The 27,620-nt window shown below is 38.4% G+C and overlaps 2 protein-coding genes across 4 annotated transcripts in view; one reads left to right on the top strand and one right to left on the bottom strand.

The window, feature by feature from the left end:
• Positions 1-2,134, top strand: part of COCH (cochlin) — a 33,794-nt gene extending 31,660 nt beyond the window's left edge. The window contains exon 12 of the mRNA XM_035110152.2: positions 732-2,134. Coding sequence (XP_034966043.1) covers positions 732-907 — 176 coding nt within the window. The 3' untranslated portion in view covers positions 908-2,134. The remainder of the gene's footprint in view (positions 1-731) is intronic.
• A 4,722-nt stretch (positions 2,135-6,856) lies between these two features.
• The window catches only part of STRN3 (striatin 3), a 44,961-nt gene continuing 24,197 nt past the window's right edge, over positions 6,857-27,620 (bottom strand). The window contains exons 8-18 of one of the 3 annotated variants that reach the window (XM_035110062.2): positions 22,268-22,378; positions 17,356-17,496; positions 14,765-14,898; positions 13,851-14,026; positions 13,702-13,749; positions 12,689-12,810; positions 11,793-11,960; positions 11,144-11,284; positions 9,511-9,618; positions 8,618-8,704; positions 6,857-8,521 (exon numbers count right to left, since the gene is read on the bottom strand). In XM_035110062.2, the coding sequence (XP_034965953.1) occupies positions 8,352-8,521; positions 8,618-8,704; positions 9,511-9,618; positions 11,144-11,284; positions 11,793-11,960; positions 12,689-12,810; positions 13,702-13,749; positions 13,851-14,026; positions 14,765-14,898; positions 17,356-17,496; positions 22,268-22,378 (1,406 nt within the window). In that variant the 3' untranslated portion in view covers positions 6,857-8,351. The remainder of the gene's footprint in view (positions 8,522-8,617; positions 8,705-9,510; positions 9,619-11,143; positions 11,285-11,792; positions 11,961-12,688; positions 12,811-13,701; positions 13,750-13,850; positions 14,027-14,764; positions 14,899-17,355; positions 17,497-22,267; positions 22,379-27,620) is intronic. The other 2 variants (XM_035110071.2, XM_035110079.2) reach the window with 2 other exon arrangements.

The raw sequence follows: 27,620 nt of genomic DNA, 5'->3' as shown, positions 1-27,620 counted from the left end.
ATAGTTGTTCATTGTTATGTGTATTGGAACTCATTGGGTGGTATCTGACTAGGTCATACTTGGTGGCCTGAAGCTAGCCTTGATTAACAACTCTACTGATGTCAGTGGGTCTACTCCAACTATGATTTAGTCAGATACCATCCATTACTTTGGGATACCCATCCTGGGTTTAACAGAGATTCCCACTACGTTCTGGACCAACTTGCCTCATTACATGTTGTGACACAACAATCATTAGGGGTTGTATCTAACGCAGCACTAAGTCATGGTCCCGTTGGCACACAGATTTCTGCTTGCACAATGGAACTTTTGCCTTCTCCTCCTCCATGTGCTCCCTAAGTATGTTCTCGGTGTCCCTGAACCCTCCAGAGCAGATATGGGGGAAGGTGTGGGGCACATGCAGGGGTAGGAGAATGGGCAAAGACTCATTGTACAAGCAGAAATCCTTGCACTAAAGGGACATGTTGTTTGGATACTACCCATAGACTAATCAAGAACCCAAAATAAATACATATCATGTGTGCTATGGGATCATTCTGCAAGCCATCTTACAATACCCACTATGTGTATTCCTGTGAAATTGAAGCAGCAATAGGCAGGTCCTATAACCTCTTTATAGCTACTAAATAGGATAATGACACAGGCCTCACTTGTTTATTTTTATTTAAGGAAGACTCAATAAACCATTGTCATGTCTGCTTGAGGCTTAAACCAGCCTTTCTTTCTTGCAGGTATTACCACCTTCTCCATTGGCATTGCTTGGGCCCCACTGGAGGATTTAAAAGATATGGCATCTGAACCAAGGGAGAGACACACCTTTTTCACAAGAGAGTTTATGGGACTGGAGCAGCTTGTTCCTGATGTTGTTAGAGCCATTTGCAGAGATTTCTTGGACTCCAAACAGTAAATGGAAGGCTGCAGGAGATGACTCTCAATCACGTCAGGAATGCCAAGGAGGTCTCTCTAGGGTATAGATGTTCTGTTATTTTAGCACACAAAGGGCTACTCTTCTGCTTTCTTTAGGCAGATCTTGTACGGAAGTCAGTGGAAGTTTTGTTTGAATAAACAGTAAGCAGAGAAGTTAGCCCAAAGCTGCCATTACATATGTATATTTAATATTTCTCAGTTAAAGTTTAAAGTGATGCAGATCTCATAGTTAAGGTTACTTGATATTCATGTTATGTATATAGAGAAAATACACAGCTGCTCCTGGCATTAAATGCTGAATATAATCTCAGATACATTTTATCAAGTGTAAAAAAAGATTGCTTTAGAATACTATCAACTGTGGTGAAAGGAATATTTTGCCGAGTACATAGCTATCAGCGCTGCATTTGCATAGCACAGACTAGTGCTTAGAATGTCTTGTATGCATCCTGATAGACAGTTAATGTACAGCAATTAGTTTCTTAAAAAATTATTTGACTACTCCAAAGCACAAATAAAAGCTGTTTAAAATCTGGCTAAGTTTGGATTTAAAACAAAACAAAACAACATATACACACAAACCTTGGTCATGTGCATCTCCAAAGATTTGGTAGTGTATGAATAATTACTTGCTTTAAAAAAAAGTATTGAGTTCTCGCTTCCTTAATTGCCTGGAATGCAATGAAACTATTAAGAAAAAAAGGTTTTAAGGGGCAACTTTCAGCTTTTATCTGAATTAATTCAATTATTGTCAGTGGGACTGAATGCATTTAAATCCAGTTATACCAGATTAAAAGACTCATGAATTGGGCTGTAAACTGTCAACTGCAGAACTGTTTGCCCTGCAACAAGTTGTTTTGTTTGTAAACATTATAAGCAGTTATGAAAGGTACAGAAGGGATCCTATTTAACTGGCTTTTAGTCATAATTTATGATTGTCAATATATTACATAAATATAAGTGGCAACAATGCCTAGTATTTTTCTACTTTATTACCTAGATATTTCTACACAGGTGGGTTGTTGTTTTTAGTATGTTGGAGGAAAAATATGCACTTTTCTCAGATTACTATTTTATTCATACCTTTAAAAATGTTTGATATGGAAAATACACATACCTTACATGACAGCTGTTCTCCACACTATGGTTTGTTTGTTTTTTACAAGACTCCCAATAGTATGCTATAATTCAATAAAGCAATAACAAAGAATGCAGCTGTTTGTATCATTAACTGTGGAATTATCACAAGAAAACAAAAATAATTATTGTATACTGTTTGGGGAAACGATGAGTTGTAGCAAGTGGCATAATGTAAGGCAAGGGTATGTCATCAATCTCAATCTACCCCAGGGTAACTGTTTGCAGGGGGTGGGTGGTGGAATCATGTGCTGGGTCTGAATAGTTCAGGTGATGAGGCGAGAGCAGGCATGAGGCTTGCTTCTAAAACTGAACTCCTTTGTTAGGAGGGCCACCTTTATATTATTTCAAATGAAATATCTGCCACTTACACCTTATACAGTCATACCTCGGTTTAAGTACGCCTCAGTTTGAGTATTTTCAGTTTAAGTACTCCGCGGACCAGTCTGGAACGGATTAATCCACTTTCCATTACTTTCAATGGGAAAGTTCGCTTCAGGTAAAGTACGCTTCAGTTTAAGTACTCCATGGACCGTCTGGAACGGATTAATCCACTTTCCATTACTTACAATTGGAACGTTCGCTTCAGGTTAAGTACGGACTTCCGGAACCAATTGTGTTTGTAAACCGAGGTACCACTGTATGTTGAAGCCACCTACTTTCCTACTGCTAACGTCTCGTTTTTAAATATTCCCTTATTCATCAATTACCGCAGTAGACAAGGGCTGCCTTTGGCTATAGGACAAATGTACCAGAAGTCTTCCAACTTAAAAGCCAAACAAATATATTGGGTGAAATCCAGCATCTGGATTCCCCACCTGCACAATGGGGCTTCTTCTTCCTTTCCTCCTGTAAAGTCCCCTAACTGCTTGGGTACATGGAAGGCTGCAGGAGAGGATGCCCCATTGTGTGAGAAGTACATCCAAACAGCATTGGCTGCCCCCATTAATTTTGTTGAAACTTATTTATGGCATCAGATAGGTTTATTAGTGAGTTAGAGCTTAAATACGTGAATATTTGCTGTAAGGGTTACTTTAAAGAGGGATAAATTTCCTTGCATTCATTCTCTTCCTTTTTGGAAGCCAATAGCCAGTTGCTATTATCTTCTCCCCAGTTAATATTCACTCTACAGAGGACTTTATCCAAAGTCTTCATCTGGTCAGGAACTCACTGCTACATGTAGACACCTGACAGTCTGCCTTCAGCTCTTCTGGAGGACTGCTGCTGGAGTCTTCCTCTTGCTACAGACCAACTCAGCTTTGTCTCAGCCCTGGTGTCTTCACTTCATCCTTAGACAGCCACTGCCTGTTGCCACTAGGACATTTCAGCTCTTATTTCCAGGGGTCAGCAAACTTTTTCAGCAGGGGGCCGGTCCATTGTCCCTCAAACCTTGTGGGGGGCCGGACTATATTAAAAAAATATGAACAAATTCCTATGCCCCAGAAATAACCCAGAGATGCATTTTAAATAAAAGGGTACGTTCTACTAATGTAAAAACATGCTGATTGCCAGTTTGTGGGCCGGATTTAGAAGGCGATTGGGCCGCATCCGGCCCCCGTGCCTTAGTTTGGGGGACCCCTGCTCTAGCTGGTTCTTCAGTCCCTAACTCCAGACTCTCACAGTGTTAGGTCTGCCTTTTGATTCTCTTCAGCCAGAACCCTTTAACCAATGAAAAGTTAGGCTCTTGACAAACCAATGAGTTGAAAGAGAATGTCCACTTTAGGACCTATGACAGTATAACTTTTTTATTCCATGTTTGTATATAAAAGCAAATCTCTAATGTACACTGACACAACAGAAAACCTCACATGGTACAGTCACCTATTTAGTAACTTTATCTACATTTTTCTTGGCAGACTGCCACCTATATATTGTATATTATTACCTAAATGAGACCTGGAAGATGAAACCTGCCAACCTCTCTGTCCTCATTTAGTTAACTATTCACAAACGGAGCAGCTTCCACATATTAATACTATGCACATGTAACTTTTACTGTTTCTTCTGCAAGTCTGTAAAAGCTCAGCCTGTGGCATTTGAGGCAGAATTCATCTTCCAAACCATTTCAGCTTTTTAAAAGCAAGTTTCCATAGTTGTGAAGATATACTTTGAAATCTCAGAAGGCAGAGGAGGTGCTGAATAGGATTTCCTAGTGTTTGGCAGTGCTCCGTGTATGTCATCCTCGTTCCCCACGTTTAGCAAAACCAAATATAAACCAAAAAAGAAATAGTGCACACTGGTTCAATTTGCACAGCTCAGAGACTTTAGCTCTTCTTAGAACAGAATCTATTTCATTTGTACTTATTAGTACAAATCACACACAACCCAGCCAACCGTTTTATTGGATTCCACAAAGGAGAAACCCAAGGAAGGAAATGACACTCTTAAAAAGCATTTTAGCAGTTGAGGAAAGTTCCAAGCCTCTAAACGGTTTGTGAGAACAGAAGGTACCGTATCAAACTTTATTTTGGTCACAGACCAACATAAGATAAAACATACAAATAAACTGAACACCCAAGACTTAAAACAGGTAAGAGATAAAAAGTAGTAATTAAAATGTGATTTTATCGTACATTCTTAAAAAGACAGAAACAAGGACAAACGGTTAAGAGTGACTGAGGGAGTGTGAAGGTGGTCTTGCATTTGGGGCCTAGTTTGTTGCGCAAACCACCCTTTGACAAATATCCACCATGGCAGCGCAAAATCTAGCAACTGAGTATGTAACGCCTGGGATTTCATCTTGAAGTAGCAGGGAGCTATAAAGTTGTTCTGCGCAACCTGGGAATTTTTGTAGTTTAGGCAAGATGAACCTGGCTTGTGTATCTGTATAGCATTGGCAGTGAGAACAGAAGCATTGGACTATGGAGCTTCAACTAAAACTAAGCTGGAAATGCTTTATGAACAGTTTGCGTATCTGAAGAAGTGTGCATGCACACGAAAGCTCATACCAAAATAAAAACTTAGTTGGTCTTTAAGGTGCTACTGAAGGAATTTTTTTATTTTAGTTTGCCCATGTTCAGTTTAGTAAAACATTCATTATGTCTGAGGATTGGGGAGAATCTATGGGAGTCATACCAGTGCTCCTTGGCTCTATTTCCTCCACTGAAACCTTAGCTGCTGCCGAGCCATAAGACCAACATTAAAGAGGCCACGGCTGTCCACAGAAATAATTCAGGGGTGGGAAGGTCTATAGTGTGTAACTACAGATTGTTCAACTTGACTATTTGCAGTTTTTATACAACTGAGCCCGCACATCATTATGTGGTACTGAAGCAACAAGAAACTATGTTGGGCTGTGCCTGTTGGTGATTTTCTGTAATGTATGGAATCATGCATTTCAGAACTAACTTATAACAAATACTAGGACTATACATATATAAACCTAATATGTGTATGCATTTGTGTGTCTTCAACAGGAAGGATAGTGGTATCCACGTTCCCCATTTTTAATACAATTTCAAAGAAAAGCAGTTTGTTTGGCAATGTTTATTAAAGAGTCACATTTCATTTAAGCCTTAGAATGCAGCACTCTGGAAAAGCTGCCAGGAACATTGTTTGACTTAAGAAAAGGCAATTATGAAACTAATTCCAATATAATTAATTCCAATATAATAAAATAAAAACCACTCTTGCCTATTAGTTAATGCTTTAAATTGGTGGAAAAAACCAAGAGTGCAAATCAGCAGAAGAGTTTTTAGAAACCTCTACACACAGACACATTTTGAAACCACACTTTGAGCTCTAGGGTCAAAGGTGGGATTTCCTTTTTTATTTACAGTGTAACTTTAATGCATTAGGATTGCAAACAATGGTGCTGCTTTTTCTCCAATCTGGTTATATGCAATATATGCTTACATTACTTTGTCAAGGGTACATTGCCATCTCGCTTTGCTCCAGTTCAATATGAGAAATACATTCTCTCTGCTAATCTAATTGTAAAACATGGAAACACGAGATACCATCCATTATAAGAGCATTTTCCATGTCCCAATGATGTGCTCAGCAACGAATTCAAGAAACATGCTAGCACCCATTCTTAGTTTGTATTGTGCTGATTTTCTCTTTAAAGAATGGGTACATTTGTAGAAACAATTTATGGAAGAAAGACATGTAACAAGATGAAATGAATGGCACACAAAGGTTCTATGAACTGCTTTGTCATGAACAGTTAAAGAAACAATCATTTTATGATTATGATTTTTGGGGCGGAATAGGCATGGAAAAACCACTCAAAATCTGTGTTTTAAGAATCTAGTCTGTCATGAAATGGCAAGTTTTACACTCAAAAGTGTGCTACTTAGTATCATCTACCTTTTAGAGTAAAGGCACAATGATTTCATTAATTGTAGATTATAAATAATAAACACAAGATTCCTTTAAGATTGTAAAATCAAATATCTAAAACTGTAATCCTAGTTGTCTGCCTCAGTGAACTCAGTGGGGCTTACTTCTGAGCAGGAATGTGCAGAATTGAACTAAGTGGCTTTCAAATTTGACTCTAATGTCATTGCTTGACAATATTCTCATTTTAAAAATACAAGCTGCCTTGCCATTGTGTTTCCCATTTTTAAAATACAAATCCCTATTTGTTCTTGAAACTGGTTCTTATAAGAGAGTGGCACAGTTGAAACTGTTGATAAATATTACAAGTCTTTAAAGCAATGCAGTTTATTAAAATGTGCAAAGCAGTAGTTTTGTTAAAATTTAAACCTTCCTTTCCTAATTACTTGGAGAATAAAATGACACTTAAAACTTTGCAACACAAAATATAACCAACAGTAACATACAGGTACACCATTTAGTATTTATTATATGCATTTTATATACATTATTTTTTTAAACAGCTGTACTTTTGCTATGTTGTACAATCTTAAAAATTTGCTGATTCATAGTTTGTAAAACAGAAAACTTACAAAACTCATCAAAACTTGCAAACTGATCAGAAAGATTTTTGTGGAAGACTAGAAAAAATACTTTATTGTCTTAATCATGCAGTTACACAAACAAAATCTTTTTGTTACACCATAAACTGAAGCACATCTGAAAAAAACAAATCAAAGCAGAGAATAACTATTCCAAACACAGCCAATTTCTGACTCTTGATTCAACTACTTTTGCATTCTATTTGAACTGCAAATAAAAACATTTTCACTCCAAAAGTTCTGAAATGACTTTCTGGAATCAACTTTACTCCAGACACTTAACTGGAAAAAGTCTGTCTAACTTTTAAAACTATTACATGTCCCATTTTTAATCTATTTTAGACTGTTTGAAGAGTGCCATAATAGATATACAGGGCCCCTTGATACGCTACATAAAAAGAATATAAAGACCAACAAAAATGAAATAAATAATAGGCCATTAGCCAGATGGGTAATCCTTGATAAATAATCTCGTAAATACAGTTAAGATGTACAAAATATCACATAGTGATAGGATGCCAAGATTAATTTTAAAAGTTCATTGGGAGGGCTGGGGGTACTTAGTTCCTTTGTGTTTCGCTTACACAATTCTTTACAGTCCTTTAGGAAGCCAGTTATGCAATGATGATGAATTAGCATCCTGATGAAAGGACTTAGTTGAGCTTCATTAGATAACAAAGGAAACGGTATTGTTACAGGGCAGCGGGCCAGCAAGATCTCTGTGGTTTCGGGTTCCTATAATGCAGAAAAAACATCATCCATACAATCTTGAGCACTGTTGTGACAGGCTAAATATATAAAAGACATATAAAAACTAGAATTTTATCCAAATATTTTGTGCAACTAATGCTAAATATTTTAAGTTAATTCCTTTTTCTTTAAAGCAAAATAAAAGTTTAAAAGGGGAATCTGTGGCATTTGACTGATAACAGAAGATACTAAGAGATGCAAAGAAAGCTACTCTTGGAGCTCCCTCCCTCCCAACAAGAGCACCACATTCCTAACCCTAAGGCAGCACACAGAGTCCAAAATAAAAGTCTTTAATAAGATCCGACTCCACGTTCGTTTAAAGACACACCTAAATAACAGACAAACGCTCAGTCCATATCCAGTCAAGGCTACAAATACTGGTTTGCTTTTTTTTTTCCTTTCAAAAATACAGTAATTACAGTTAAATGAATCAGCCCAGCGTTATTCACGAGATCGTGATTTGACCAATTTAAATCTGCCCCCAAACACACAGTCTCTGCTGAGGCTGGTCACATGTAGTGTCTCATCAGTAACCGTTTGAGTGATGGCAGTGACGCATTGCCTCTTTCCGTCCAGGCAAACCTGCTACATAAGATGCAGGTTTGCTTTGTTATGTCACACAAATACTTTGGCAAGGGCATCGGCTCCTGCACTGGCAATATATGCTTTTGATGGATGAAAAGCTACGTCGTAAATGGATTCATCCAGCTTTTTCCTATGGGCTGTTATTTCTTGCACACATGTTTTGCTGTCCAAATTCCACAATCTAATAGAGCAGTCATGACCTGAATGAAGAGAAAAACAAGAGTCAGGATTTCGGACATAGCTAAATCACAATACAACAAGATCCGCTAGCAATACAGGAGACGTTGCCGACTTACTTCCAGACATCAAGTAGATTCCATTAGGGTCCACAGCTAAGCTTGTGACAGCGTCCAAGTGAGCAACCATAGAATGGATCATTTTACCTAACAGCAATTAAAGAACATGTGACGGTTACCAAGGATTCAACCTTAAGAAACAAAGATACTACACTGTTGGATCAGAACAGGTTTCCATCCAGCTCAGCATTCTGTTTCCATGGTGGCCTGCTAGGTGCTTCAAGGAAAGTCACAGAAAGGCATAAACATTTGCCCTTAAATCAGTAACAATTTTAAAACGATTATGTTAAAGGGATAGCATATGACTTTTAGAGTATTCATTATTATAGTAATTTTGTTTCTGATTGCCAATTCTTTATGAATGCCACTTGAAGGCAAGTTGACACACTCAATTGAAAAGGTTAAACAGCTATTAACAGATTTGCAAAAAGCAAGAAAAAACATAGGAAACACCAAGCCAATAACGTATTGAAAATAATTCCCAGTCACTGAAGCTGCACAAAGTACAGAATCCAGGAGGGCTAGAAAAGAATAATGGAGACAGGGATATGCTTCCTAATTTGGGGCAACAGACTGATCCCATCTGCAGCTCCTATTTCCTGATGCCAATTCTAGCTCCAGATATTTCACCGCTACAGCAGTGAAAGATAAAATACTTTTAACTTCAAGCTTAAAGGAATGAAACATAGGCTTGCCATCCCCCCTCTCCCTGCTGTAAATAAACTGCACCTCAGCCACTGTATTGAGCTGCTGTGATCACAAAATTCCAATGGAGGATGTCCCAGACTAAAGGGGGGATGATTGACAGAGAGGAGAACCTACAGAACAAGCAGGAGCATATGAAAAATATCAGAGGATGTTGACGAAAAGGAAGGGCATTTTTATTTCCTTACCCGTTTTATTGTCAAAAAACTTGATGTGTCTATCTTCGTGAGCTGTTATTGTTACAGGGAGTGTTGGATGACTTACTACCCTGTTAATGTGATTGTTTGATTGTAAACCTGAGAACACAATAGAGATGACAATCAGAGGAGGAAGAAATCACACTGAATTCAGTTAACATGTTTGGTGCATATATATATAAATCCACAAGTTAGCCCTGTCACTCTAGCTTCTTAAGGGAGTTTGCATGTATGCCAAAGGATGGTTTCAAAGACAAACTGGCTCCAATTCAGGAAAAGTGGGGGCTGGGTTGTTGCTATGAGAACAAGCAGCAACAAGCCTCAAGTCCTCATGTTCCCCTCCTTTGCACACAATCGGAAGAGACTGGACTCTTCTGTTTGTAGCAAGACAAAAGATGCCAAATGATGGTTTGACAAGAAACTAGAAGTGGAAGCTTTTCATCTCTCCCCCCCCCAACCCCAGAAAGAAATGGGAGGAAAGAAAACTTGACCCAGAGGACATACCAGGATTTATCCTTACATATAAAGAGTGCAATCTAAACTCCTATGCACTGTCAGTGGAGTTTTGTAGTTGAGCCGCTGCCACCACATCTGCAGTTCAGTCACTTATGGCGGCTGCCGAAGCAAAAGGTGGGAGGGCAGGACGATTGAACCTGATCTCTGCAGAAGCTTCAGGCTGGAGCAGCGGTCAAGCTTCAAGTCAAACAATAATGGCTCAGTCCCCCTCTCTGAGAATTCTCCATTTCTGCTAAACTCCACTGGCGTTGGAACCCCTCTCTATGTACAGCAGAAGACCAGGGAGATGAGTAGAGGGATGCCTCTGCTCAATCTAAACCATCTCCACCCACACAGACCAGTGTATAGGATGGTTTGTATAGGGTTGTTTTGCAATTGAGCTACTATTACTCTGACACAGAACTTCTAATAAACCATGCTTGCCAATGATTGCTTTAATCAAAGTGATTATGGTCCTAGTTTTGGGGCGCTCGTGTACTATTTTAGCAAAGATTTATGGGGTATGGGCAATGGAGGAAAAGTGGATGAGCAGATGTGTAACACTGGCACTTGTACTACTTGAAACGAACATTTTAAGAAGCAGCTTTCATTAGGCATCTCCTAACTTGAAGAGGTCTGGGTGAACATGTCAGCAAAAAGACATCAAGGACTTTTTATCTGGCAAGTGAAATGTGGTTTTTTTTAAAAAAAAAAATCTTGTTTGTCCTCACCATTCTTCTTTGAAGCAGTTCATCCTAATTCTTCCATTTTACACATGGGGACTTGATGGTGGTAACTTTCAAGACCTCCCAGTAAGTTCACACAATTGAGGCAGGATTTAAAATGAAGTTTCCCAGAACCAAATTCAACACAAGAGGAACTTAAAAATATTCCTGTTTACCAGGCATTTGATGACAGAAATATACTTTTCCTGGCAACTGTGAAATTATTAGTTGTGAGGGTATATGACTGTTCATACTTTTTCAGAAGTTCTGAGATGCTTTCACATGTTTTGAATATGTTTTTTTAATTGCATTGTTTTACCACACAGTCACCCTGGGCTCCTTTGAAAGGAAGGGATGGGTAGAAATTTAACAAGTAATACAAGTAAAGAACCTCTTTTGCTTACCAGAATCAGTCTGTGATGAAAGCATTACCAGTGCCTGGGATGTTTCCAAATCATAGATGACGGTGTTGCCAGTGCTAAATGATGTCACCATATGAGCAGGATCACAACCTATAAAGTCAACTGATGTGGGTATTCCATACTCTGGAGCCGAAAGGAAAGAAAGAACAATGAATCTGTTAAGAGAAATACTTCTACATCCAATTTAAGTCTCTAAGATAATTAATTTACTCAAAGATAAATATAATAATTAAAAGTCAATGTACTGATCTTCTTTTTTTAAAAAAAACTTCATACAACAAGCTATCTTTATTTTAAAGCAATTTATGTTGCTTCCAAGTATAACTGCCATCCAAAATAAAATGGCTTAGATTCAGGAATCATATTGTGATTTTATTGGTTTATTTGTTGCTAGCCAGCCAGAGGAATCTAAAATACAATGAAAGAAATTGTTTAAAACAGACAAAAACCAAAAGGACTTGGAGCTAAAAGGAAACACAGGTGTCTAGACTATCATTACCCGCTGTTATGAACTTTGATTTGCTTCTAGAAATACTGTTTCTTGGCTGGTGTGTGTGGGTGTGTGTGTTTACAAAAATATTTTCTTTTCAACTTAAACTTTTGTTAACAGATAGAAAACCTCAGAGCTCACCTCTATTTCCATTGTAAGTGCAAATGCATGGCACCTTTTCTGGTGGATTCCATAATCTAATACTGCCATCTGCTGAGCAAGATAGTAAGTGATTCTTTATACCGCTATAAGCAAGACCCCAGACCGCATCCGTGTGAGCAATTAATGTGCCAGCTAGAACGTTTGGCTCTTCAGGAGAAAAAAAAGAAAGAAAAAAATTTAGTTAGTCAATCTTTTGAGCATTTCTAACCAGCACCCCAAAAATATATGGGTTCTTATAATGTAAATCTGTATGGATAATCTATCAACTTGTTGTGAGATTCCAAATTATATAGTCATAATAACCGATCTTATTTCTTGTCTCCACAGATGGCTTCAGGAAGCAGCATTGGATGAGTGCTACTCGGGTCCTACCTAGGCTTTTGAGCTATGGGATGCCACAGGGCACCAAATTGTATCCAATGCTATTTAACATCGACATGAAGCCAATGGGAGTGGTCACTGGAGCAAAGTGTCATCATACCAAACTCTATTTCTCACTAACATCTGATTGGGAACAGCTGAGAAGGCCCTGGACTGGTGTCTGAATACAATGGTGGGCTAGATGAGGGCTAAAAAAGAAGAGTCAGACTCCTGGCAAGACTGAGACTCTGTGGGTGAGCAGTTAAGTTCCCACATCAAGGAAGTTGGTAAGCTGCCTGCCTAGATGGGATCCAGCACTGCCAATGCAGGCAGAGGTGTCCTTCGTGGCTAGGAGTGCCTTTCACCAATTTTAATTGATTAGATAACTATAGCTGTTCCCGGAACAGGATAGCTTGACCACAGTTGTCCATGCATTGGTAACCTCACAGTTGGATCACTGCAGCAACAACCTAAGTGGATTAAACTACATCATGACATATTTCAATAATGCTTACCATATGTATCATAAGGATCCACATTTGGGCTAGGCATGTTCCACCATTGTATAGTTGCATCTATTCCACCACTAAAACACTGCTCTCCATTGGAACTAACTGCCAATGATAATACAGGTCCACTGTTTTAAAACACAAAAGCAGTACATTAAATTCCAAAGTCAATTTTGCTTTATTGTTTTAAATATAAGATTGGGTAGAACATCAAAATTACGTAAATATCAAAGATTGGGTAGAATATCAAAATTACGCTTTTAAACATACCTACTTGCTGGTAACCTTACAATTTTGTTAAACAGTACAAAAGCTAAGAATCAGCATTGAAATATGAAAGATTTGAGAGGAAAAATCCTATTAGTAGTACAATTGGAACTATTAACAGAATAGATACTAAGGACACATAAGGCACTCATTTAGGAAAACAGAAACTCAACTAAATTAAGAACTTAGGAACAGCTAAGAACTTAAAGTAAGTATGGTTAGTAATTTAACAAACTCATTTGAGAAGTTACAGCTATGAGAGAGAAGAGCAAGTTACCAGCATACACAAAAAGCTGCTTCCACTCTTACTATACAACATCTCCTTATTTAGTCCCATTACATAACATAAACAATACTCCATTTATCAGAAACAAGGGAACAAACACATCTTACATTATCTTGTCACCTCAACTTTTCTTTTAACACTTCATAACCATAACCAGTAGTGAACAGCATGGTGCGATGGCATCACTCAACAGATCTCTGGTTGGTTGTATCACTGCTACTTACTGGGAGACGGGGGCGGGGCTAAGGTGGCTGTCAGCACAAGCACCTTGGCAAAGTCAATCTGGTGCTCTTGTTGGTGCATCTGCCCCAAACCAAACTTGCCCCCCCCTATCTCCCAGGAAGCAGCAGTGACCCAACCAGCACCTCGCCCCAGACAAACCCTGAGTGCTAAGCATAGTTTGTTCTAGGTGTACCGGCAGTGGTCTATCTGTGGAATGTATATATGAGAACATGGAGATACTTACATATGGGCTCTAAATGTGTAGATAGGTTCCACATCTAAAGAGGCACTCCTGTTAGAAAGGTGTCAGAAATAAAGAGGTCAGCATAATTGATCTCCCCCAATGTGAAACTTCCAGCAATTTCTCTCGACGGTATCTAAATGTATACTTGCTTTTTGGCAGGAACTGTCTTTTGCAAGTTCCAAAGTTTTAGGGTATGGTCCTCAGAGGCCGTAACCAGCACAGGCTCTACAGGATGAAAAGCTAATGCCCGCACTCCATCGAAGTGGCTGCGTAGCGTATACTTAGGATTCCATGTTTTCCGAAAGGCATCTTTGTTGGCTGGCAGCTAAAGAGAGAATGCATATTGTTAACATCTAAGTAAGAGAGGCACGTGGCTAAAAGCTTGTCTGCTGTGGACTCTTCATTGCCACATGTATCACAGAACACAAATTGAAGCATAAGTTCAAGAAATGTTATCAAGAAATCTCTTCTGCTAGGATTGCACTGCAATGCTGTGGAATGACCTTCAGTACCAACTCTTGCATTTTTATAAGGATACCGATAACATTTTTTTTCATTTTGAAAGCAGGTTTTTTAAAAAATCTGCTGCTTGTATAGAAAATGTTGAGGATTCATGACAGCCTCCTGAAGTTTTAGTAAACACAAGCTACCCGAGAGGATTTCTGATGGTTAAAGAAGACAAGCTTCCATATCCCTTCTTAATTCTCCTCCCCTAATTCCTATCTTTATTACAACACAATACATCATACCTGAGTCATCTTTCTTTCATATCATCTCACTCTATGCATGTGTCTCGCTAACTTTTTAAGGATTCTGATTATAAAAACCTTTTCGGGATGCACTTGAAACAATGTAAATATCACAAAGATATTATAGCTAAATGCCAACTACAGTAAGTTTCTTGTTGATTTTACAAGAATCTCATCTGGTGTGTGTCATTAATACATTTTATTGTGGAGATTATGAAATAATATGCATGGTGCATAGCTGTAGACCTACATTATGTGGAACATTCTAAGAATGTACTACTGTTAGATCTATTTTAAAATAAAGTTGTACTTACATCATAACTGTAATCTGCATCATTAGCTACAGTCAAGTCTGCAAGGTCCCCAAGGCCCAGAACACTTAACAAAACGTCATCTGAACCCATAATAAATGACTTGCCCCCTCCAGATGGAAACGTAATTGGCTCAGCTACAAGAGACAAAAAATATTTATTAAGATCTGAAGATAAAGAATTGGTAAGATTTTAATAAGAACGAAGAATTAAAGCTCAACAATTCCCCAAAAGAAGGATATTTTGTATTGGCACATTTACATTTATATGTTAAATTTCTTCAATAAAACATAGTATCTACTAATAAATCCCTTCTTACATATTTGTAGTCACTAACATCTGTAACTATAATAATGCTGTAATTTTTTGTTTCCCTTTCCACACATTGATTCCCCTTTTGATTAATTTTACTGATCTGTGTTTTTTTATTACTAATGACCATGAATAAGCAAGAGATAAATATCGCATCAGAACTGTTTCAGTTTCGTTTAATATTCACTTACCTTTTCAAACATGCCATTATGCACTGTTGTTCAAAATGAAATTTGTGCCTTTCCCCCTCAAATAACCTTTCACTGAAAATATAAAATAGCTGCAATTCTGTAAACAATGTAATCCCTGTGAGTAAGTCCCACTGAACTCAATGGACTTACTTCTTCAGAAGGCATGTACAGAATTACCAAACTACTGCCTCACGGAATATATATTTTTTAAATCATGTTTAGTTTTGTTTAGTTTTAATAGGGCAAATGTACAGTGTTTGTACTTGATTATTAAGAGATTTTCATCTTCATCTTAAGAGGCATTTACTCATTTAACCCTAGGGTGAAATTCAGTAGAAGTGAAATGGCTTTAAATCCAACACATGCTATATTAAGAGAAGGGGATAAGAATTTTCTCCAGTTGTTCCTTCCTACTTCAGCCTCCTGCACCCCCCAAAAAAATCTGTTCCAGAGGGTTGGGGGACCCTCAAGAATAGGAAGGTGGCCGTGGGGGGCTGAAAGGGAAAGGGAAAATCAGAGACAATCACTCCCCAAGCAAAAGCCGTTTTCAAGTGGAACAGCATTCCACCAGATTTCCTCACTAATTCCTACTTTATTTTTCAATAGTTTACTCAAAATCAGTGAAGTGGCTCTTTCAAATGTATTTACAATTTCAGAAAATTGTTTTCTTTTAAGAGAATTTAAGCTGCTTTTGGACCAGCATAACATTCCATGTCACATTTTCAATTTTAGTTTTCTTTGTATCTTTACTTTCAAAAGCAGACATCACCAGGCTACCTATCCTACAGACTTTTCTCTACTTCCAAATCTGAAGGAATCAGTCTTCAAAGCATACACAATTGTTATTTAGACCAAGCGATTTAATAATTAATTATTTTTAGAATGAATACATTGACTTTCTACAATATTAGGAAGTCTCTTGCATTTCCTAAATTTTGTCAAGTTTGTATTTTCCTGGTACTGAAGTTCTAGCAGAAGTAAATGAACAAAATAACCAGGAGAATCAGACACATGCAGTATACAGTAAAAAGAAAACAAGACTTTAAAAATCTACTGTTGCTGTTAATAGACTATACAACTAGCAGTGGGAAAGGAAGGCAAAGCTCAAAACAACATGCTATTTTCCACATTATGCAGCTTGCCAAAAGAATAAAATTCCAACATAAAATGCAGGAATGCTGCACTCTAGTGAGAGAATGAAGTCACTCATCCAGTCCATCTATGTATATAAACTGATCCATCCAGCTGCACTACATTAAAATGACTACCTCCTTCCAATGGTTTATTTCCTAATTTCTTTTATTTTTTTAAAGGATCAGGCTGGCGAGTTGCTTCCAGGTAGTTCTGTGCATCTTTAGAGAGAACTGATTCCCATGGTGTATCATTTGCACAAGACTGCGCATGGTACTTTTGCTGTCAATACTAAAGAGTCCAGGACAACTAACAGTAACAGTGCATAAGCACAAACGTTGTTCAAACACCACATACTAAGGGTTCTGCATGGCCAACACAGAATATCAAGGAAAACCTCATTTTTTATATTTAAGATAGAACTGTCCTTAAGATAGGATTTCCTTTGTTTCAGGGAATATTTTAGGAGCAAATCTGGGACTAATGTTGAAATTTTGAAAACATCACCACACATACTTTGATTACCAATGCTAAAATGCTGAGGCAACAGCATTTTATTTCAGATGGTGAGCAAAGCACAAATAAATTCCACTCAACACTGGTGGAATATGTTTGGATGAGGACAGTTTTTTTAAAAAAAAAATATTCTCAACAAAGTAGAATTAATAAAACTTCAGAGAAGGGTATCATTTACCAATTTACCTTATTGTTGCTTAATATTTGCTACTCACCACTGTTATATTATTAAGCTTTATAATCAAGTAAACATACAAAATCTGGGTATTGATTTCTGTTATACAAGACAAAAAAGCTAAAGGACTGAAGTGGCATTCTTTGGCAAAGCCATGTTGCCCAGCAACAATGGCATCTAAATGTTAGTCCTGGTTTGGAGGGGCTATACAAGTGTGGTTTTAAAAGAAAACCTCCTAAAAATAAAATAAGTAGGTGAATTTGTTGTACCTTCCTCTGCTCTTGCACCTTCATGATCAGTCATTCTAGAAGAGGGTGACCTAGATTGATTAATGACTCCTGAAGGGATGTGGGGTAGCTCATCATCGCCCAGATCAGCTATCATGTCGTGCAGTTTAGTCCTGTTGACCCCTGTAAATTAATGTCAGCAGCAAAGGTTCATTTGATTGCCACCGCTTGACCTGACAGCCATTTACATGCCCAGTTTGCTAATCAATATTACTGTTTGAATGTAATCTCGTTATAAGACACATGATGGAGTATATTTATAGATACATGATGTTGTGTTGGAAAATGAATAAAGATCTCTTTTTTAAAAAAAAAAAGGGATTCCAACTTGTTCTTTGTGTAATTGCTATTTGCTGTGCTTAAGATAAAAGAGAAGCTTGAATGTTTGAATTCCCTAAGAATGTAATCCTTGAACAAATGCATATTAATTATATATATATTGACAAAAAAAATCCAGTATTTATATTAAAAGCTAGCATCACCAAGAAAGCACAAACTTTGCTTACCAAAAGAAGGGACAAAAGTACAGGTGAATAGGTGGCTGGGAGGCAACAAACTGTTAACTTTCCCCTTTTGTGTTTTTAAATAAGTAATTGGGCAATTAAAAAATATTCATCTATCACAGTTGTAATAAATTTTAGTAGTATAAAATAATTCTTGTATCTGGAAGGTTGACTTCAAATTTAATACTCTGGCCTATAAAGTGCTTTAAACTAAAATGAATGCAGAATATCCAAATAAACTTTCATAAATAATAAAGCATAATCATAGATTGAAAGTCAGAGAGATAGGAGGTGGAGTCTCCTCAGTCTGTTTTTGGCCAACAGAACTACCAGCTCTTCTTCTTAGCCAAATAACCACAATTCCTTCATTACAGGAGCCCAGATGACCTTTCCCAATACATTCTAAAATTACTCTTTTCACTTCAAGATCCCTACTGATCCAAGTTTTACCACTAAATAAAACACAATGTCCTTATATTACAAAAGATGGAGTTATTCTACACAAAGCAAAATAAAAGACTATGCCATTTTTTACTGACACTCAAAAAGTGCTATATATGTACATACTCGAGTTGCCAACACCCCTTCCATTCCCCGCACATTAACTCACTACATTCCCCTTCCCACTCCATGCAACTGCTAAGTTGCTTTTCACCTTCCCAACCCCATTTCTGATGACACTACTACTCACTTCTATTTTGTGGTCCCTCTTTGCACTAGTTTTCACTTTTACCCCGTGTCCATGCCTCCTCCCACTGGCAGTATGTTTAAATGACAAAAGACAAACCAGCTTTTAGTTACTAGACCAAAATTATGAACAGCCCTTTCATTTAGAAAGAACATGGGTCACCCTCACCAAGCTTTTAATGGTTTTATCTAATATTGAAACTTTTATCATCTTTGCACTTTTCTGAAACTATACAAGATATGGTTTTTCCACTTCTATACTGAGAAAAAATGATGGACAGCACAAACTTGGAAGGACACAGTTGCTCTTGTGACAAGGAGTTGAGAGACACCTGCAAGCATATCTGAACAGTGAGATGAACCAGAGGAGAGCTGCAGACTATGAACTCTAAAGTGCTAATCATTTTAAAACCAGGACCTTGAGTAATCATAAGCCTGTGTTGTAAATAGAACACACAGCCTAGTCTTATGGCAGTTGCCAACTGTCTCAAGAAAAAGAATGCAAGAATGCTGGCAAACCAGGGAAAGGAACTTTACAGAGTAGGTAGAATCAGGGGGTGGTCAATCATACCCTAAATGCTAGTTTCTAATTACAGGTAGGTAGCCCTGTTGGTCTGACACAGTCGGGGAAATATATATATATATATATAATCCTTCCAGTAGCACCTTAGAGACCAACTAAGTTTGTCATTGGTATGAGCTTTCGTGTGCATGCACACTTCTTCAGATAAGTTCAGATAAGCTAGTTTCTAAGGATTTGAAGTGGGTCTCACTTTGCCCAGTAATTCTGTCTGAACAAAGAGATGATATGGGATATGGGTAGAAACAGAGATTATTGTGTTCCATGACAGCAACTCTATAGTTGCTATGATTCTTAAATGAGACCTGAAGCCCTGTGTTATGAAGTGGTGTAATCTTTACTTGGGAAATGTGGTACATCTGAATGTTCTCTGAATTCCAGGAGTGTACTGTAAACAACACTAGCAAGAATAGGGGTGTGAATGAACATATTTTACAAGTCAGGTTACCCAATTGGTGAAACCCAAGAGCAAACCCTGTACTTGTCACATTTAAATCAATATAAAACTGACATATCATCATGCTATCTTCTACCTATTAACATTTTCAGAGGCAGTCACTGGAAGTTCCAACTATTTGTTATGTAGAGATCAAATCAAAATGTGAAGAACCATTTTTGTATTACTGTTCTAGTACAGTTGCATTCTTTGTGGTATTGGCTGCCTTGGTTCTGTTGGGAAAAGGAAGGATATGCATTTTTATATAAAGACATTTTTCTTTAATAAATCAGATGCATCCTATTGATTTTTTTTTCTGTTGAAAAGCTTGAAGTTATTTTAGTAGCAGCATCACCTGGGAATATTACAAGCAGAGGACACTGATTCCCTAGCACCAATGAAAACAGCTGTGCCCGAAATATCCAGCTGTTCTGAACCTCTCTACATTTTTTGGCTTTCTGCGGATTTGCAACATGTACACCATTTCATTAATGTTTGTGAGGAAATAAGACACCTTACTGCAAAAACGGTTCATTAGTCCAACATTTTATCCTATATACTTTAAATATATATGCTGCAAAATAGTTTGACGTGGAAGCGGAGTCTGTCTCCAAACATATATTGCAGCTCCGTAATAACTTTACAACAGACGTCTCTGTATTGGTCAGCACAGGATGGAGTTATATAATGGGCATGGGGCATTTCCTGAGGAGGCAAGAAAGACCCATTCAGAATAAAGTATTTAGTATTGGATTAAGCATATAATGCAGAGAACATGCAACACTTTTTTTAAAAATGAAAAAAAAATGCATGCACAAATCTATTTATAGTGTTAAATGTTTGCATACAAAGCCAATCTAGCACCAATATTTTGCCAAAAAAGTACAAAAGATATGTTTTGATAACAGCATTCCTATGCATGCATTTGTAGAAGAAAATCTCACTGATGGGTTTAACTTCTGAGTACACAATTACCGGTATGACTGGGCTACAATATCAAATCTACAGACTGATGGTTATATCTAATGTGTGAGCAAAAGAGATATTTGCTTTCACCTTTCTCTCTCCACCTCCCCCCCCCCCTACAGACCTCCGTGCAACCTCAAAAATCTGTTTCAGAAGGTTGGTGAGCATTCTGTAGCAGATTTGGGGGCAAGGGGCGAGGAAGACAGTTCACACAGTGTTGGATTTGCCCCCTGTATATATTTTACATTTCTGCTTCTTCTGCCTTAAGTCTATCCTGACCAACATTTCCTCACAAACATTATCTGGCTGGGCAGCATTTCTCAAACCCTGGCTTAAAAACCCTGGCTATGTTCCAAGTGCTCCAAACTATTGCTGCAGAATATGAATGAACAGAAATCTTGGAAACTGATGTGTTTAAGAATCTGTGGACTGGTGAAGTACTGTAATCCAACACTGCCAGAATGAGAACTAGAATAGGTCATCTCAAACTAGTTGGCAAGAAGATAGCAGTTGATGTGGCTAGAAGCTCCGATCTGCTCCTTGCCTTTCTGCAGCTTCTATGGTTATCACAGCAGGTTTGGTGATTACAGTGCTAAATAATTGCTCCTGGGAGGGAAGCATCTATGCTGCAGGATCCTTTCCCCGTTTCAAGTTCTTATTGTGTATTCCACCACTGCCCAGTTTGAGAATCACTGAGATTCTCAGATTAAAAAACACATGACTGCTGCAGACTCTTGTCATCCTTTCCCCGTTTCAAGTTCTTATTGTGTATTCCACCACTGCCCAGTTTGAGAATCACTGAGATTCTCAGATTAAAAAACACATGACTGCTGCAGACTCTTGTCATCCCAGTAGTGTCTGAGGGAAGAAGAAGATGCTGAACTTATCAGTCTCACACTCAACATGGTGAAAATTAAGCTACAACATTAGCTGCCAGGGCTACTCAAACAGACTTGCTTGATCATCAATAGGAACAGCTCCTTCTGCACTGACAACTATCCTTTTCCCAGAGTTCTCCATGAACAGCAGAGAAAGGATAAAACTCTTACTTCTGGGTGGCTTTTGCAGAAGCAGCACGAGACTCTTCGTGCTGTTGGCAAAGCCACAGGCAAAGCTCAGCCCCTTCTTCAGGTTCCCTTTTGCTACTTTCATTCTTCAAAGTCAGCACAAACTGGTAGAAAAGATAATGTCCCTCCAAGCCCTCTGCAAGCACAAGGATTTGCGGGACGGTTTGATTCCCACTTCACTTCATGTGATATTTTAGCAGTAGCAGTGTGAAGTGCAATGAGATATGGCTCCTCCCAAGTCCTAGTACTAGTCCTTAATTAGTAAGCCAAGCCAAAATCTGCAGACTGTTGTTAGAAATACTTTTCACAGACAGAAAGCTCTCTTGTTTCCTCAAAGTCCTTAAAAAAACAACTCTACTAACTTTGGCAAACAGACAAAGGAAGACACAATACTATTAATTTGTATCAGGTTTCAAGTTCTCATTATCTTTCCAAATTGTTCCTAAGCAATGCTTAAGCAACTGGTCCACCTCCTGCTCCCCTCACCAGGTTAGCATATTTAAATTTCATTTGAGATGGTTCTGATTTGCATATTTATCTGTTGGAAAGTTAAAGTTGGTTGCCCCCCAAATAGCAAAGTGTTAAAATGGAGCAGTAAAAACAGAACACATTTTTTTTAAAAAAAAACCTGTCAAAATTCAGAATCTGCACTTACTCTTTACCCCTTTCTTCCCCTTTCGTTCCTTCTTGTACTGTTCCTTCAGTTTACTTATTAGTCCCTGGTCTACATCCCAAACCTCAGCAGTTGGGGACAGGTCATCTTTGTCTACATGCAGCATATTATTGAAACAAAAATAATCAGCAGTTGGCAATGCAAGCTGTCTGTGAGTGTTATAGGTTAATCATCAATACAAAATGTTATTCAGTTACATTTCAGTATTATAAAGGTGCAGTTTGTTACTATTTTGCAAAGTGCTTCCCTTTTGGTAAAAATAAATATTCCTCACACATTATAATTTGTTAACAGTAAAGAAGAAAAACTTCTTTGCATTCACTGATATGAAAAAAATTAAAGGATTAATGCTAATGTATGAAATTACTGCATCTTTAGTAAGACAATATTAACAAATTATTCAGCCAGACTTAAATAAGCAAATCAATATTTTCCATGCAATACAACTCATGAATGTGCAACTGAATTAAGTGTCAGCACCATTTTGTTCATGAAAACTACCATGCATTTCTCCTCCGGTCTTGCTCTACATGCAATAAGATCTAGTAGTGCTAAAAGACATCTAAATCATCATAAAGGGAAAGTTTTCTTCTGTTTCAAGTTATTAAAAACATTAACGAAATTCATAGTTTCCTTTTTCCTTTTTCTAATTAAAAAAGTACACCAGTTCAATGTATGCTGCAACTCAACCAGTCATGACAAATTCTGGAAAAAAATAAAGTGATGGAAGAATAGGCTTGTCTACTTTTATAATTTAAGTAATGAACATTCAAGCATTTATACCCAGATTATAAAACACATTGCATAGAACTTCCACTGAAGACACTGAGTCTGTATGAAATAAGTTTGGGTATGGTGTTATCTTAAAAGAATTAGCATAGGCACACTTAGTTCAGAAAGCATGTAAGGAAAGAGAGCTCACTTCCATTCTACAGCAAGGTCGCAGATAGGTATGTTCTGAGCATATGAAATATAAATAGTTTAACGTACCAGTAAATCATGATCCAAGGTGGATTTTTGTAACATTAATGCTTGTGCTCTACTTACTTGGAACTAATCCCTATTGAACTCAACAGTACTTACTTCCAGGAGCAGTCAGTGAGGAGTGGTGGCACCACACAGCTGGTCTCCTCGAAGAGGCAAGTGAAGTCAATGCAAAGTGGGCAGATCAGTGGAGTTTAGAGGCACTGCAGCCCTACTGCAACCACACAGCTCCAAGCTCTCTGCTGCTGGAAAGCCAGGTGTGCAGCTGTGGCTCCTCCTCACTGCCTTACTCCTGCTCCTTGCTAAGTATATAAAGGATTAGGTTGCAACTTAGAAGTTCCCAGCCAGCATTCCTATTAATATTGTGTAGGCAAGCAAGCCTAAGTACCTCATTTCTTTCCTACACAATGAAGTACTTTTTTGTTTTATTCAGTCTCTATTCCTGTTTTCAAGATAGTTCACACTTCAAGGATAATACACATTATAAGTTTAAGAGTAGGTGTGCACTTCCTTCTCCGACTATCTTACTGTGGGAAGAAGCTGACTAGGGAACTAGGAGATTCTGCAAGATAGAACCTGGCTGGGTTCAAACAAACAAAAAAGAGCCACTACCCACTATCATTTGGCGCTATATCCAGCTACTTATGAAGGAGCAGATAGCTGGTGATGTAAAATTAGAGGGGTCCACATCAAAACAAGAAGTGTGATCTGAATAGTCTCAAAAGTTTTAACCAAATGTTATGATAATATTTCTGCTTCAAGTGAGTAAGTTATTTAGGATCAGAACATCAATTTAAATGCTATATTTAATAACAGGTGTTCAGAGGGACACTTTAATGTTGCTTCCTCTTAACTAGAAATCGACCATTAAATTAAATTAAATTATGATGATCCCCACCTGACTGTAGGAATGATGTTTACACACTGGGCTTAACCATGGCTCACTGAAGGAAGACTGCATTTTTATAGTTGCCTGAGCATGGGATAAAATCTCATTAAAAGAGCACAAAAGCTGCCACTAGAAACACCTAAGGAATGGATTCCCAATAAGCAATTCCAATTGGTGGCAAACATACGGTACTATTCAAGTATCTGCTGAATAAAGTCTATTACAACAACCAATACCTGTTGGCAGACAAGGAAGCAAGCATGGACTGAGATCACATGCTAACTGAATGAAATGAATCATTTTGCAATATACAAGACTTTTCTTGCTGCCACAGGATTATTTGGGAAAGGTGCTAGGACTTCACCAAGACAGCAATGTGAAAGGCACAGGGTGGATGCTGAAACAAATTTATTCACTTTTCTCTCCCCTTTGTTCCTTACACTGAGTAGGTAAGTAAACATAAAGGTAAAGGACCCCTGGATGGTTAAGTCCTGTTAAATTTGACTATGGGGTGCAGTGCTCATCTCCTTTCAGGCAGAGAGAGCCAGCATTTGTTTGCAGACAGCTTTCCGGGTCATGTGGCCAGCATGACTAAACCGTTTCTGGTGCTGAGTACACTGAGTACTACCAATGGAATGGGAAAGCGTCACAGCTCAGTGGCAGAACATCTGCGTCACATGCAGAGGGTCACAGATTCAGTCCCCAGCACCTGCCGCACAGGCTGTAAAATACTTCCTGCCTGAAACCCCAAAGAGCTGTTGACATTAATTATAGACAAAATTGTGCTAGATGGATTGTTGGTCTGACAGATTCCTATGCTTTTATACTAATAACGATACAATTCTAGTTAACTGATCAAATTTATCTGATTTGTAAAGCCTACGTTCTAGTGATGAAGAAGCAGCTCTACTTAATTCAACGAGTTCTTCCCACCCGGCATGAATTAGGAAAGAGTCAATTTCATTAGATTTTGCTCAATTTTTTAAAAAATAAAGGATTACCGGTAACTCCCTATGTGCGGATTTATGTGGGCATCAAGAAAACAATCTGAAGTGGCAACACATTCAATGGCTTTGATCTTAAGATGCTCTTAAATAAAGGGTCTGGCAGTAGGAGACCTTCGTTCCCCGCAGTTTCCAAAAAAGCCTCTCCTGAGAATCAGAGAACTCTCCTGAACTACGTGAGATATGGTAGAGGGGTGTGGGATTCAACAGAGACTCCCCACAGGAGAAAGGGAGAACAGATTCCCCCTGCAGCTCCCAGCAACACCTTTTCAGGGGATTGAATGGGGAAGGAGAAATGTGTGAAAATCAACTATCCATTTTCTTTATTACAAATTCTGTTTGTCATGAAGGTCACTTCTTGGGAAGATAAAGAGAGCCAGCCACCGCTGGGCAAATGCCTCCAATAAAGCTAGATAGGAAACTCTTCATGTAATTTGCATGTGCTGCTCCTCCTCTCTTGCAGGAGACTTTCATTTCATTTCATTCACCTCACTTTCATTTTTTGTCCCAACCTTGAAAGATGCTTTAGAAAACTACTGAATATGATCTTTACAACAAGAATAAGTGGTTTGGAGGATCCAGGCACTATAAAAAACTCTAAACCAGGGCCAATCCTTGTTCCCTCCAAACAAGTATCCAAACAGAGTCCAAAGAATAACAACAGATGGGGAGGCATGCAGTGGGAGGTAAAGCCAAGTCTCAAGGGGAAAAAAACTTTTTTAAAGAAGGAGCTGGAAAAATAAAGGAGCTAAAAACAGAGGAGCTGTGAAAAATAGGGGGGATGTAGTTTAAATTTGTTATGGATAGGCAAGATGAGAAAAATCAACTTCTGTCCTGAGTCGGATAGGAAACTAAACTGAACCCTAGAAGAGATGAGGAGTACAAGCAAATTACTTGAAGAGCTTCCTGTCTAGGCCAGCTGGAAACATTAACCCAGTTGTGACTAGCTCCTTTCATCCACCAGGAGAATTTCACTGAGCACAAGTATGGTTCCCCACCCGGGGGGTGGGAGACAGACAATACTAGGAGAAAAGGTAGATTGCTGCCCAAGTGGTACTTGAACCCTCATTATCAAAAATAAATAAATAAATAAATCACAATATATGTGCCGAAACAGGCACAAGTAACAGATGTGGCAGAAACCCCACTTAAAAGAAAAATCAGCAAACCCAACAGGAAATTTTATCTTTGTGTTTCAAATGGCATTGCTAATATTTGGAGCCAAGCTTCACCTTCCATACACGGAAAGGGCTCCTTATGCTCATAGATTGCTTTTGATACAATGGGGGAAAGCTGCTTACCTGCCTGACTCTGCTGATTTCCCCCAACCTCTGCAGCCCCCAGTGCCACCTTCCTACACAGCTCTGGAGGGTCCCCCAAGCCTCTGGAGCAGTGTCAGAAGTGGCACAAAGAGCTGCAGACAAAGCAGAGAACCTCCCACCTGCTGACAGGAGCACCCCTTGCACCAAACTCTGTTGACTGCAGGAAGGGCATGGCTGGGACTGCTGAGCTTTTCAGTGTCTGTCTCCTCTGCTGCCCACACATAGATGTATGTAAACCTGCAGCTTAGCTGGAGGATTGGGCATAAGGCTTCCCATTCTGAGGTTCTCAGCCAAGGGCCAGAGGTCAACGTGAAAACCATTACACAGCTGGGAAGAGTGAGTGCTCATTAAGACAGTATTGCTCAAAAATGGGAACAGTTGCCTATCAGTGTGATAGGAAAATCTAAAAGATACAGGAATCTGGACAATGATCGTGAAGATATGGCATTATGAAATATCAAGCAGACTGAACTGGATCACTACTTTTTGCCACCTAAATAAGTATGGCTCTGCAGTTTACAATCCCAGTGGGATGCTCCCGCCAGCATGAAGTCTGGAGTCAGCCAAGCATCTTGGCATAAGACTTGTTCCATGACTTTTAGACAAACATCTAAACAGTGGCCTAACTTTTTATATAAATGGTGGATCAAATTAGTGTTTGATCTTTCTATCTCAGCATTCTGAACTCTTGATTGAAGCGCTACAGCTCAATACAAATATTAATACCGCTAGTTCAAAAAGAGAAGTTTTATGTTATAAAGCCAAGTTTGCCACACAAATCCAGATAAATTAATCAATGTACAGAAACATTTTAGCATGCTCATAACTCAATTTCTAGGACAGTAGAAAGTGGGGAAAGACCCTTACATTTAACATCCTGGGTGTTTTGAGCAGCACAAGCCTACATTGTTAACAGATTAAAAAGACGTTCAGCTCTACACTTCCAAATAAGTGTAGAACAGACTGCAAACACTTTTGTAGCCTTTTGTTATATGTGGAGTTCTCTGAATTGGGGCAAGTGAATTGAATTCAGGAAATAAATTTTACTATTTGCAAATTAGGGAATAAAAGCACATAAATAAGTGCTGTCTTTGCAACAAATAGCTTACTTTAAATTACACAATGCATCTACAGTG

The sequence above is a fragment of the Zootoca vivipara genome, chromosome 1 (genome assembly GCF_963506605.1).
Source record: "Zootoca vivipara chromosome 1, rZooViv1.1, whole genome shotgun sequence".
In the NCBI taxonomy this organism is placed as follows: Eukaryota; Metazoa; Chordata; class Lepidosauria; order Squamata; family Lacertidae; genus Zootoca; species Zootoca vivipara.
This window is presented reverse-complemented; position numbering and strand designations above follow the sequence as displayed.